This window comes from Salvelinus alpinus, chromosome 10, assembly GCF_045679555.1.
Source record: "Salvelinus alpinus chromosome 10, SLU_Salpinus.1, whole genome shotgun sequence".
Classification (NCBI taxonomy): Eukaryota; Metazoa; Chordata; class Actinopteri; order Salmoniformes; family Salmonidae; genus Salvelinus; species Salvelinus alpinus.
In genome coordinates this window covers 14,865,841-14,880,840 of record NC_092095.1, presented here as the reverse complement: position 1 = coordinate 14,880,840, position 15,000 = coordinate 14,865,841, and the positions used below count along the sequence as shown (strand labels likewise).

Below are 15,000 nucleotides of genomic sequence, written 5' to 3'. Positions count from 1 at the left end.
TCAGAAGTATTACAATGTAAACATACTTTTAATCCGTCTGTCTGCATATTTCAAGACATGGAAAATGAGGGTGTTGTGAGATTATTAATTTATTTTACCCAATGGACTAGACGATTCTCTTCTCATCACGCCTCTTGAAAAAACGTATACTAAAAACTTGGAAATCAATCAATCTGCCGTCATTAAAACCTCTTAGGGATCCCTTTTAACACCATGGAAATATCAAATGATGTATTATTGAAATTGAAATGGGATGGGTGACTGAGAAAAAAACAAAATGGTAAAAATGTTCAATTTAACCTTTATTTATTTAAGAAAATCAGTTAAGAACAAATTCTTATTTTACAATGACGGCCTACCCCGGCCAAATCCTAATGACGCTGGGCCAATTGTGCGCCGCCCTATGAGACTCCCGATCACGGCTGGTTGTGATACAGCCCGGGAGTGAACCAGAGTCTGTAGTGAAGCCTCAAGCACTGAGATGCATTGTCTTAGACCGCTGCGCCACTAGGGAGCCTAATTTAAGGCCATGTGGCAAACAATATCGTAGGCAGTATGGATGGGGGTGTGGCACTAGAGATGGAGGTGTGGCACTAGAGATGGGGGTGTGGCACTAGAGATGGGAGTGTGGCACTAGAGATGGGGGTGTGGCACTAGGGATGGGAGTGTGGCACTAGGGATGGGGTGTGGCACTAGGGATGGGGATGGGGCACTAGAGATGGGGGTGTAGCACTAGGGATGGGGGTGTGACACTAGGGATGGGGGTGTGACACTAGGGATGGGGGTATGGCACTAGGGATGGGGGTGTGGCACTAGGGATGGGGGTGTGACACTAGGGATGGGGGTGTGACACTAGGGATGGGGGTATGATACTAGGGATGGGGGTGTGACACTAGGGCTGGGGGTATGGCACTAGGGATGGGGGTATGGCACTAGGGATGGGGGTGTGGCACTAGAGATGGGGGTGTGGCACTAGAGATGGGGGTGTGGCACTAGGGATGGGGGTGTGGCACTAGGGATGGGGGTGTGGCACTAGGGATGGGGGTGTGGCACTATGGATGGGGGTATGACACTATGGATGGGGGTGTGGCACTAGGGATGGGGGTGTGGCACAATATATGTGGGTTTGGCACTAGGGATGAGGGTGTGGCCCTATGTATGGGGGTGTGGCACTAGGAATGAGGGTGTGGCACTAGGGATGAGGGTGTGGCCCTATGTATGGGGGTGGGGCACTATGGATGGGGGTGTGGCGCTAGGAATGAGGGTGTGGCCCTAGGGATGGGGGTGTGGCACTAGGGATGGGGGTGTGGCGCTAGAGATGGGGGTGTGGCCCTAGGGATGGGGGTGTGGTGCTAGGGATGGGGGTGTGGCGCTAGGGATGGGGGTGTGGCCCTAGGGATGGGGGTGTGGCACTAGGGATGGGGGTGTGGCGCTAGGGATGGGGGTGTGGCCCTAGGGATGGGGGTGTGGCCCTAGGGATGGGGGTGTGGCCCTAGGGATGGGGGTGTGGCGCTAGAGATGGGGGTGTGGCCCTAGGGATGGGGGTGTGGTGCTAGGGATGGGGGTGTGGCCCTAGGGATGGGGGTGTGGCCCTAGGGATGGGGGTGTGGCCCTAGGGATGGGGGTGTGGCCCTAGGGATGGGGGTGTGGCGCTAGGGATGGGGGTGTGGCCCTAGGGATGGGGGTGTGGCCCTAGGGATGGGGGTGTGGCCCTAGGGATGGGGGTGTGGCCCTAGGGATGGGGGTGTGGCGCTAGGGATGGGGGTGTGGCCCTAGAGATGGGGGTATGATACTAGGGATGGGGGTGTGACACTAGGGATGGGGGTGTGGCCCTAGGGATGGGGGTGTGGCCCTAGGGATGGGGGTGTGGCCCTAGGGATGGGGGTGTGAGCATGTGGGTCTGGAAATAGGAGATGCAGTTGTTGCTTGTCTGCATTTGTTAGTTGTTGTTCATATGTGTACAGTATGTTTGTATTTGGTGTATATTTTTTATATACAAAATAGTTTATATCTAAAATAAAATGTCCCTTAGCTCACAGAGCTCAAAAGTGGGCCTCAATTTTCATTTAGAGGAGATAGTCTCCCACAGTCATACATAAACCATATGACCCTGTACACGACACTGACACCCTCACACTGCTCTGAACAAGCCCTCTTACTGAATAATGATGACAGCTCTCCTGCAGATCTCAGTGTATCATGTGGTGTCCCATTCCCCAGAGAAAACACACACAGTGACAGTGACACACTGTGCTCTCGCTGAACTGACTCATGGTAAGGTGTCAGGATCCCGCTAGCCAATCAACATGCAGCATCACATGCGTAAATACACACACACACACACACACACACACACACACACACACACACACACACACACACACACACACACACACACACACACACACACACACACACACACACACACACACACACACACACACACACACACACACAGTAAAAAGTGGGACAGCGCTGCTGTTCATCTGAAGTGCTTATACTGATTGGAATGATCAGTATTCTATTCAAATTGTCTGAAATAAAACAGAAATGTTTCAGATCGATGTGATTTTTTGAATTGAATTCTTAAATAACAAACTGAAAGCCATGCCCTCAATAAGCCACGACTTCAACTCTAATGATAGGTTGCTGCCACTACATTGCCATCACCAAACCTCATGCACATGCACATTGAATAGCAGTGATGGCAATGTAGTGGCAGCCTACCAATTAGAAGAGTTGCTTTTTGAGGGCAGATTTTTGCCCACCCGTGAGAGTGAATGTCATTCCATTTATTGCTGTCTATTGTAGTCGTTATTTAATCTCAACCTTTAACACTGCCAGCATCTGTAATGATACGATGTACATGTGATACTAAAGAGTGATAAGGTTTCTAGGTTAAAGGGATGCTTGGGGGTTTTGGCAATGGGGCCATATATCTAATTCCCAAGAGTCAGATGAACTCGCAGACAGTACAGAGTTGATGTGCAGGGGTACGAGGTAAGTGAGGTGGCTATGTACATACTGTATAACAAGTAGCAGCAGCGTAGGTGATGAGTCAAAAGAGGGTCAATGCAGATAGTTAAATTGTAACCCTAACAGCTACTCAGACTAACTATTTATCAGTCTTATGGCTTTGGTATAGAAACTGTTTAGAGTCCTATTTATCAGTCTTATGGCTTGGGTATAGAAACTGTTTAGAGTCCTATTTATCAGTCTTATGGCTTGGGTATAGACACTGTTTAGAGTCCTATTTATCAGTCTTATGGCTTGGGTATAGACACTGTTTAGAGTCCTATTTATCAGTCTTATGGCTTGGGTATAGAAACTGTTTAGAGTCCTATTTATCAGTCTTATGGCTTGGGTATAGAAACTGTTTAGAGTCCTATTGGTTCCAGACTTGGTGCATTGGTACTGCTTGCCGTGAGGTTGAAGAGAGAACAGTCTATGACTTTGGTGGCTGGAGTCTTTGACCATTTTTAGGGCCTTCATCTTACACCACCTGGTATAGAGGTCTTAGATGGTAGGAAGCTCGACCCCAGTGATGTACTGGGCCATCCGGACTAGCCTCTGTAGTGCCTTGCAGTCAGATGCCAAGCAATTGCCATAGCATGCGGTGGTGCAGGCAGTCAAGATGCTCTCAATGGTGAAACTGTAGAATTCTTTTAGGATCTGAGGGCCCATGACAAATTCTTTCAGCCTCCTGAGAGGGAAGAGGCATTGTCGTGCCCTCTTCACGACTGTGTTGGTGTGTGTGGACCATGATAGATCCTTAGTGATGTGGATACATCGGAACTTGAAGCTCTTGAGCCGCTCCACTACAGCCCGTCGATGTGAAAGGGGGCGTGTTGGCCATCCGTTTCCTGTAGTCCATGATCAGCTCCTTAATGATGTGTTGCATCCATGCCACACAGTCGTGGGTGAACAGGGAGTACAGGAGAGGACTAAGCATGCACCCCTGAGGGGTCCCCGTGTTGAGGTTCACAGTGGCGGATGTGTTGTTGCCTACCCTCACCCCTTGGGGGCATCCCCTCAGGAAGTCCAGGATCCAGTGTCAGAGGGAGGTGTTTAGTCCCAGGGCCATTACCTTAGTGATAAGCTTGGAGGGCACTATGGTGTTGAACGCTGAGCTGTAGTCAATGAACAGCATTCTCACGTAGGTGTTCCTTTTTTCCAAGTGGGAAAGGGCAGTGTGGACTGCAATAGAGATTGCATCATCTGTGGATCTGTTGGGGCGGTATGTGAATTGGAGTGGGTCCAGGGTGTCTGAGATGATGGTGTTGATGTGAGCCATAACCAACCTTTCAAAGCAGGCGAGCAGAACCTTGAGACGTCCATAATATTAGAGATCACACAAAAGCTGTTGTTAACAAAATGACATGCACCAACCACGTTGAGCTTACCCTATTGCTGTCTCAATAATGTTAGTCACATTAAAATTAAAGAGCAAAGACGTTTTATGTTTTTATCTCTGGTGTGGAGTGGGTAGCAGGGTGGGTTTGGGTGATGTTACCATCTCTGGTGTGTAGTGGGTAGCAGGGTGGGTTTGGGTGATGTTACCATCTCTGGTGTGTAGTGGGTAGCAGGGTGGGTTTGGGTGATGTAACCATCTCTGGTGTGTAGTGGGTAGCAGGGTGGGTTTGGGTGATGTTACCATCTCTGGTGTGGAGTGGGTAGCAGGGTGGGTTTGGGTGATGTAACCATCTCTGGTGTGTAGTGGGTAGAAGGGTGGGTTTGGGTGATGTTATTATCTCTGGTGTGTAGTGGGTAGCAGGGTGGGTTTGGGTGATGTAACCATCTCTGGTGTGTAGTGGGTAGCAGGGTGGGTTTGGGTGATGTCACCATCTCTGGTGTGTAGTGGGTAGAAGGGTGGGTTTGGGTGATGTTATTATCTCTGGTGTGTAGTGGGTAGAAGGGTGGGTTTGGGTGATGTTATTATCTCTGGTGTGGAGTGGGTAGCAGGATGGGTTTGGGTGATGTTACCATCTCTGGTGTGGAGTGGGTAGCAGGGTGGGTTTGGGAAATGCTACTATCTCTGGTGTGGAGTGGGTAGCAGGGTGGGTTTGTTTGGGCATCAGGGTGGGTTTGTGTGGGCATCAGGGTGGGTTTGTGTGGGCATCAGGGTGGGTTTGGGTGGGTAGCATGGTGGGTTTGGGTTGAACCTGATGTGTCAGGCATATGTTATAGCAGAACGTGGCTGTGTATTAAAGTATGGTTGTTACAGCTCAATGTTACGGATTATGAGATGGTTTGCAATATGTGTGTGTGTGTGTGTGTGTGTGTGTGTGTGTGTGTGTGTGTGTGTGTGTGTGTGTGTGTGTGTGTGTGTGTATGCCTGATTGTGTGTGTTTAGCCCTCTAGGTGAAGTGTTTAGTAATGTGGGGCGACACAGTAGCGTCTGACCTTTAACTAGGACATTAACAGGCCTACAGGAACACACACACACACACACACTCACACACACACACACACGCACACGCACACGCACACGCACACGCACACGCACACGCACACACACACACACACACACATACACACACACACACAGTAAAACACAAATTACATCGCTAGACGCTTCAGCCCCAGAGGGCCGCTCTGACATATGGGTCACAAAACCAGGCACTTTGTCTGGGGTTCAACACAAGCTGCAGGCTGAGATATAGGCCCAGTACATCTCACATCACTTAGATTACATGACATTAATGACACATTCATTATATAAGATGATATGAGTCACCATGCATATTTACTCTGGATGGATACAGTTTTAGATTGCATATGGCTCTCAGACCTACCTACGTTCACTCAAGGTTACAGCATTAACTATCTGACACACACACTATAGTGGCAAGCTGACAGGCAGGCTTCACTGAGGGCAATGAATGTGAGTGGTATAGGAACAAAGAGCTATTCATATTCTATCATATTTCTGTGAATGGTGTCGTGCGCACAGCTCTGACCACCTTGACTTAGTAAGAAAGAGACAGAGAGAATGAAAAATACATTCAAGAGCTCTCCCTCTATCCTTTCTCCCTCTATCTCTCTCTCCCCTTTCTCCCTTTATCTCCCTCTCTTCTTTCTCTCTCTATCTCCCACTCCCCTTTCTCCCTTTATCTCCCTCTCTTCTTTCTCTCTCTATCTCCCACTCCCCTTTCTCCCTTTATCTCCCTCTCTTCATCTACCACAATCTCCCACTCCCCTTTCTCCCTCTATCTCACTGTCTCATTTATATATCCTTTCTCTCTCTATCTCTCCCCCCCTTCTCCATATATCTCCCTCTCTCCGTTCAGCCTCTACCTCTCTCTATCCTTTCTATTTCTATCTACCACTATCTCCCTCTCTCCTTTCAACCTCTGCCTCTCTCTATTCTTCATCTCTCTATCTACCACTATCTCCCTCTCTCCGTTCAACCTCTACCTCTCTCTATCCTTTCTCTCTCTATCTACCACTATCTCCCTCTCTCCGTCCAACCTCTACCTCTCTCTATCCACCACTATCTCCCGCTCTCCGTCCAACCTCTACCTCTCTCTATCCTTTCTCTCTCTATCTACCACTATCTCCCGCTCTCCTTTCAGCCTTTACCTCTCTCTCCATTTTCTCTCTGTAGTATTTCACCCACTAGATATGGGAGTTGATCAAAATTGGATTTGTTTTCAAATTCTTTGTGGGTCTGTGAAATCTGAGGGAAATATGTGTCTCTAATATTGTTATATATTTGGCAGGAGGCTTGGAAGTGCAGTTCAGTTTCCACCTCATTTTGTGGGCAGTGTGCACATAGCATGTCTTCTCTTTAGAGTCAGGTCTGCCTAAAGCGGCCTTTCTCAATAGCAAGGCTATGCTCACGGAGTCTGTACATAGTCAAAGATTTCCTTCATTTTGGGTCAGGTATTCTGCCACTGTGTACTCTCTGTTTAGGGCCAAATAGCATTCTAGTTTGCTCAGATTTTTTGTAAATTCTTGCCAATGTGTCAAGTAATTATTTTCTTGTTTTCTCATGATTTGGTTGGGTCTAATTGTGATGCTGTTCTGGGGATCTGTGGGGTCTCTTTGTGTTTGTGAACAGAGCCCCAGGACTAGGGATATTATGGTGACCGTATTAATCGCCACACCGGCGGCCAAAAGTCATTAAGCCAGTCAAATTCCACATGACTGTTTAGTCAACAGTAACTAGGCTTCTCCAAGCTCTGATGCTGCTGATGGTCATTAGGAGAGTGATGGCCTCTATTAAAATGAGGAGGTTCCCATCAGCTTTCTACTGTAGGCATACTATATATTTTTATTTCTCAAGTTTCCTAATATTAATGACATGTATTTTTGAGAATGGTGTTTTCCTGCTAATGGAACATTCACGCTTATAGCCTACTGCCGTGTGTGCATTGCTGCACTTATAATGTGAAGAAATAGCCTAATGGTTTATCAACATTTTAAGCTAAATGTTCTGATCTGTTGCGTCAGACTCATTGCATAAAACAGTTTTTTTGATCCTAGAGGTTGTATTAATTTTGGATCTATCTCATCCCACAACTGTCCCAGACTATGTTTGAACATGGATTTATCACAAGGAACAAAATCGGTCAAGTTTTGTACTATGGGGGAGAGTAGATTGACATATTATAGTGATTTTGCTGTTTGTTAGGCCTACTCATCTTGTTGGCGGACGAAAAGTAAATGTGGACAGTTCTTCCAATATCTTCAATGTGCACCTCGGAATTGGATACGGATGCAGTTGCGCCACCGGTGTGTCTGTCTTCACTTGTCGTCTGATCTGATCACATGAATGAGAATTGTGAAGGAGAGACTGATGAAGTGTGCAAAAAACAAAACAGAGCTCATGCCTTTCATGCAACTTTTTTAGAGTCGCATCATGCAGCCTTAAAAGGTATTAAAAAATCTAAACATATAGCCCAACATTTGCATCACAACTAAAGTTACATAAATAACTCTAAATTAAGCAAACAGGAGTTAACCGCTCAACACAGCATGTGAGCACTCCCTCAAATCATTTGGAGAAAATATCCTTTCTATTTTATTCAACTACGTTCAATTGTATTCTTCATACTATAAAATACTATAAAATAGTGCCACGGAATTCTAAGCAAACATTTTCTGCTAAATGAACTAGTGTAGCCTACAGCCATACGGCGTAGATCAGGACCTAACATAAGGACAACTCAGAGTATGCTATTCTGTTCTTCTAAAATAGACTACATCTTCTTCATATCATGTTTCTTTATACCTGTCTAAAATAAATAATGGATTTATTGTGATGGTAGGCTATATTACATGGATTTATTAGCCTTTTTAAAATGTAGATGTTTCAAAGGTCTGCATCAGTGGCTTGTAGGCTATGTGTGGAACCCAAGAGATGCAAAATGTGTTTATGTTAATGAACGGTAGATTACCGTGAGACCGGCAGTTATTTGCTTGACCATCAAGGCTAACACAATCGACTGCCACAGCCCTACCCAGAACCAGCTTGCTTAAGGGACTCTTCTCTAGGTTCATCTCGCTGTAGGTGAAGGCTTTGTTATGGAAGGTGTTGGAATTGCTTCCTTTTAGGTGGTTGTAGAATTTAGCGTCTCTTTTCTGTATTTTGATAATTAGCGGGTATTGTCCTAATTCTGCACAGCACACATTATTTGGTGTTTTACGTTGTCTCAATTTGTTGTTTGTCCCATTTTGTGAATTATTGGTTGGTGAACGGACCCCAGACCTCACAACCATAAAGAGCACTGGGTTCTATAACTGATTCAAGTATAGTACCCTTCTTGCTTCACTGCTTTCTGGAAGTTACCTGTGACGCTGATGTTTAGGCCGAGGCATGTATAGTTTTGTGTGTGTTCTTGGGCAACAGTGTCTTGATTGAATTTGTATTCGTGGTCCTGGCAAGTGGACCTTTTTTGGAACACCATTATTTTTGTGTTACTGAGATTTACTGTCAGGGCCCATGTCTGACAGAATTTGTGCAGAAGATCTAGGTGCTGCTGTAGGCCCTCCTTGGTTGGGGGAATCTGTGCAGTAGATCTAGGTGCTGCTGTAGGCCCTCCTTTGTTGGGGGAATCTGTGCAGTAGATCTAGGTGCTGCTATAGGCCCTCATTGGATGGGGGAATCTGTGCAGAAGATCTAGGTGCTGCTGTAGGCCCTCATTGGTTGGGGGAATCTGTGCAGAAGATCTAGGTGCTGGTGTGGGCCCTCATTGGTTGGGGGAATCTGTGCAGAAGATCTAGGTGCTGCTGTAGGCACTTCATTGGGGGGAATCTGTGCAGAAGATCTAGGTGCTGCTGTGGGCCCTCATTGGTTGGGGGAATCTGTGCAGAAGATCTAGGTGCTGCTGTAGGCCCTCATTGGTTGGGGGAATCTGTGCAGAAGATCTAGGTGCTGCTGTGGGCCCTCAGAGGACAGAAGCACCAGATCATCAACAAACAATGGCACCGAAGTAGATGGCTGACGATTAACGATCCTGTAACCAATTGTGCTGTTGTGTTTTTTCATGTTATTTGTAACTTATTTGTACATAATGTTTCTACCACCGTGTCTTATGACCGAAAAGTGCTTCTAGATATCCGGACAGCGATAACTCAACCCGTACTGGAGGAAGAGTTTTTCTTCAACGAGTCAGAAGGGAAGGATTTACTTTAGACGCCCGACAAGGCCTTCATCCCTGTCATACACAGGAGAAAGAGACGGAGGTATTGAGGACGAAGGTCCGGGTGCCTTGTAAGGATCCGTCACCGAGAGGGTAATCTACCTTTACCATCGTTCCTATTAGCCAATGTACAATCAATCAGTAATAAAATAGACAAACTACGATCACGTGTATCCTACCAATGGGACATTAAAAACTGTAATATCTTATGTTTCACCGAGTCATGGCTGAACAACGACATTAATAACATACAGCTGGCGGGTTTTAAGCTTTTTCTGTAGGATAGAACAGCGCCTCTGGTAAGACAAGCGGTGGAGGTCTATGCATGTTTGTAAACAACAGCTGGTGCACAAAATCTAAGGAAGTCTTGAGGTTTTGCTCGCCTGAGGTAGAGTATCTCATGAAAATCTGTAGACCACACTATTTACCAAGAGAGTTTTCATCTATATTCTATAGCTGTCTATTTACCACCACAAACTGATGCTGGCACTAAGACCACACTCAATGAGCTGCATACGTCCATATGCAAACAGGAAAACACTCGTCTAGAGGTGGCGCTCCTAGTGGCCGGGAACTTTAAATGTGCAACCAGAGGGAAAACATTTCTAGACCACCTTTACTCCACACACAGAGATGCTTACAAAGCTTTACCTCGCTCTCCATTTGGCAAATCTGACCATAATTCTATCCTCCTGATTCCTGCTTACAAGGAAAAACTGAAGCAGGAAGCAGACAGTGTCTCGGTGCATAAGAAAGTGGTTAGATGAAGCAGATGCCAAGCTAAAGGACTGTTTTGCTAGCACAGACTGGAATATGTTCCGGGATTCTTCCGATGGCCTTGAGGAGTACACCACATCAGTCATTGGCTTCATCAATAAGTGCATCGATGAAGTCGTCACCACAGTGACTGTACGTACATACCCCAACCAGAAGCCATGGATTACAGGCAACAACTGCACTTAACTTCTTTGGGGTAGGGGGCAGTATTTACACGTCCGGATGAAAAGCATGCCCAGAGTAAACGGCCTGCTACAAAGCCATAAAAGCTAGAATATGCATATTATTAGTAGTTTTGGATAGCAAACACTCTGAAGTTTCTAAAACTGTTTGAATGATGTCTGTGAGTATAACAGAACTCATCAGGCAGGCAAAAATCTGAGAAAAAATCCACCCAGGAAGTGAGAAATCTGAGGTTGGTCGATTTTCAACTCAGCTCCTATTGAAGATACAGTGGGATATTGGTAATGTTGCACTTCCTAAGGCTTGCTCTAGATGTCAACAGTCGTTAGAAACTTGTCTGATGCATCTATTGTTTAGTGGGGCTGAAGGAGAGAGGAATGAGTCAGATCTGCCATGAAGTGACCATGCTCTGATCATGCGCGTTCACGTGAGAGCGAGCTCTGTTCCATCGCAATTCTGAAGACACAGGAATACTCCGGTTGGAACATTATTGAAGAATTATGTTAAAAACATCCTAAAGATTGATTCAATACTTCGTTTGTCATGTTTTTACGTACTGTAATATAACTTTTGAAACTTTTCGTCCGTACTTTCCGCTGGACCTGCCCGCGCGTCGTGAGTTTGGAAAGTGTACTGAACGCTAGAACAAAAAGGAGGAATTTGGACATAAATGATGGACATTATCGAACAAAACAAACATTTATTGTGGAACTGGGATTCCTGGGAGTGCATTCTGATGAAGATCATCAAAGGTAAGATAATGTTTATATTGTTACTTCTGACTTCTGTTGACTGCATAATATGGCGGCTATATTTGTGTCTTGATTGGGCTCTGAGCGCCGACTCAGATTATTGCATGGTTTGCTTTTTTTGTAAAGCTTTTTTGAAATCTGACACAGCGGTTGCATTAAGGAGAAGTGCATCTAAAATCCCATGCATAACTGTTGTATCTTTTAGCAATGTTTATTATGAGTATTCCTGTAAATTGATGTGGCTCTCTGCAAAATCAAAGGATGCTTTGTGACTTCTGAACGTAAGGCGCCAATGTAAACTCAGATTTTTGGATATAAATATGAACTTTACCGAACAAAACATACATGTATTGGGTAACATGAACTCCTATGAGTGTCATCTGATGAAGATCATCAAAGGTTAGTGATTCATTTTATCTATATTTCTGCTTTTTGTGAATCCTCTCTTTGCCTGGAAAAATGGCTGTGTTATTCTGTGAATAGGCACTCACCTAAAATAATCGTTTGGTTTGCTTTCGTCGTAAAGCTTTTTTGAAATCGGACACTGTGGCTGGATTTACAACATGTGTATCTTTAAAATGGTGTAAAATACATTTTAATTTTAATTATGGGATTTCTGTTGTTTTGAATTTGGCGCCCTGCACTTTCACTGGCTGTTGAAGAGGTGGGACGCTAACGTCTCACGTACCCTAGAGAGGTTAACTAAAGGGTAGAGCTGCCGCTTTCAAGGAGCTGGACTCTAACCCGGAAGCTTATAAGAAATCCTGTTATGCCCTCCGACGAACCATCAAACAGGCAAAGCATCAATACAGGACAAAGATTGAATCATACTACACCGGCTCCGACGCTCGTCAGATGTGGCAGGTCTTGCAAGCTATTACAAAGGGAAGCACAGCCGTGAGATGCCCAGTGACACAAACCTACCAGATGAGCTAAATTACTTCTATGCTCGCTTCGAGGCAAGTAACACTGAAGCATGCATTAGAGTATCAGCTGTTCCAGACGACTATGTGATCATGTTCTCCGTAGCCGATGTGAGTAAGACCTTTAAACAGGTCAACATTCACAGACGGATTATCAGGACGTGTACTCCCAGCATACGCTGACCAACTGGCAAGTGTCTTCACTGACATTTTCAACCTGTCCCTGACTGAGTCTGTAATACCAATATGTTTTAAGCAGACCAGCATAGTCCCTGTGCCCAAGAACACTAAGGTAATCTGCCTAAAGGACTACGGACCCGAAGCACTCACGTCTGTAGCCATGAAGTGCTTTGAAAGGCCGGTCATGGCTCACTTCAAAACCATTATCCTAGAAACCTTAGAAAAACTCTAATTTGCATAGAACCCTAGATCCGCCCCAACAGATCCACAGATGATGCAATCTCTATTGCACCCAACACTACCCTTTCTCATCTGGCCAAAAGGAACACCTAAGTGAGAATGCTATTCATTGAATACAGCTCTGTGTTCAACATCATAGTGCCCTCTAAGCTCATCACTAAGCTAAGGACCCTGGGACTCAACACCTCCCTCTGCAACTGGATCCCGGTACCCCCTGTATATAGCCTCGCTACTGTTATTTTACTGCTACTGTTAATTATTTTTGACTTAATAACACTTAAACTTCTTACATGATTTTTGGTTAAAGGCTTGTAAGTAAGCATTTCACTGTTGTATTTGGCGCATGTGACAAATACAATTTGATTTGATTTGAAACAATAGGCTTCAGATTCTAGTAGGGTGAGGCCGGGTCCTGCAGACTATTCTAGAAGGGTGAGGCCGGGTCCTGCAGACTATTCTAGTGCCCTCACCAATTCGTATATATATACGTTGAAGAGGGCGGGGCTCAAGCTGCATCCCTGTCTCACCCCACGGCCCTATATATATATATATATATATATTCGGAAGTACAGGGTGAATACGTGGTCTGTCGTACGGTAATTTAGTAAAAAGCCAATTTGACATATTCTCAGTATGTTGTTTTCAATGAGGAAATGCAGGGAGTCTGCTGTTATTGATAATGCTGGATTTTTCCCAAGGTTGCTGTTGACGCGTATCCCCCGGTAAGTATTAGGTTCCAAATCTGTTATTCCTCTATGTTATCTCTCTCTCTCTGCAGTCTCTCTCTCTCTCTTTCTCTCTCTCTCTCTCTCTCTCTGCAGTCTCTCTCTCTCTGCAGTCTCTCTCTCTCTCTCTGTGTGTGTGTGTGTCTCTTTCCCTCTGTGTTGCTCTCTGTCTCCCACAATACACTGAATGTGTAATTCTAGGTAGTCGATAGTACTACCACCACCACATCCCAGTATTATGGACTCCACCAATGCTCAGTAGGATTCTCCACTGGCACACACACAGACACACGCGCACAGACACGCACACGCACAGACACGCACACACACAGACGCACACACACAGACACGCACGTACAGACACGCACGTACAGACGCACAGACACACGCACACACACACATGCACAGACACACACGAAGAGACGCACACACACACATGCACAGACACACACGCAGACACGCACAGACACACACTCACACACACACGCCAGACACACACTCACACCCACATCCTTTGTGGTATATCCATTCTCTCTCTCTCTGTCTCTCCTTACCTCTCTCCCTCTCTCTTCAGATTGATGGATGCTGAATTAAACATGAAAACCATGTGAAATATATCTCTTTATAACTGACAAATGCATGGTAATGATGAAACACACCAGGAAAGCTGGGCTGGATCACAGCAGAGTGGGAAGGATAAGTAATGTTGCTCTGTTGTGTGTGTGCATGACAGTGCTTGTGTATGAACAATTACAAAGTCTCCATTGTGTTATCCCATCAATACAACAGAAAGAGAGGTCACATGACTGTCAGTTCCTTCCAGAGGGGACCTCTCTGATCTCCTACTAGTCTCTACAATCCCAAGACACAGTGTGGAGATGATTGGAGCTGGTTGAAATCGATTGACAGAGGATCAATATGTGAGGTCACACAGGACAGTTACCGCCACAGGACAGTTACCACCACAGGACAGTGGCCGCCACAGGACAGTGACCGCCACAGGACAGTGATCTCCACAGGACAGTGACCTCCACAGTACAGTGACCTCCACAGTACAGTGACCTCCACAGGACAGTGACCTCCACAGTACAGTGACCTCCACAGTACAGTGACCGCCACAGGACAGTGACCGCCACAGGCCAGTGACCTCCACAGGCCAGTGACCTCCACAGGCCAGTGACCTCCACAGGACAGTGACCTCCACAGGCCAGTGACCTCCACCGGCCATTGACCGCCACAGGCCAGTGACCTCCACAGGACAGTGACCGCCACAGGACAGTGACCTCCACAGGCCAGTGACCTCCACCGGCCAGTGACCTCCACAGGCCAGTGACCTCCACAGGCCAGTGACCTCCACAGGCCAGTGACCGCCACAGGACAGTGACCTCCACAGTACAGACCTATAAAGCTTTGCATGATTGAAAGAGTGATTGATGTTGTGTGTGTGTGGGAGTGTTTGTGTGTAGGAGGGCGAGTGTGTGTGAGTGTGAGTTATCCTACCTTGGGTCTTTCTGTATGGAGTCTATAGATGGTGATCGTGCAAGCGTGCCCTCAGGTGGCAGGGCTGGTCCAG

The 15,000-nt window shown here is 46.1% G+C and overlaps 1 protein-coding gene across 1 annotated transcript in view; it reads right to left on the bottom strand.

The window, feature by feature from the left end:
• LOC139531541 (catenin delta-2-like) overlaps positions 1 to 15,000 on the bottom strand; it is a 571,014-nt gene that overhangs the window by 254,019 nt on the left and 301,995 nt on the right. The window contains exon 12 of the mRNA XM_071328059.1: positions 14,928 to 15,000. This exon is cut by the window's right edge and continues 228 nt beyond it. Coding sequence (XP_071184160.1) covers positions 14,928 to 15,000 — 73 coding nt within the window. The remainder of the gene's footprint in view (positions 1 to 14,927) is intronic.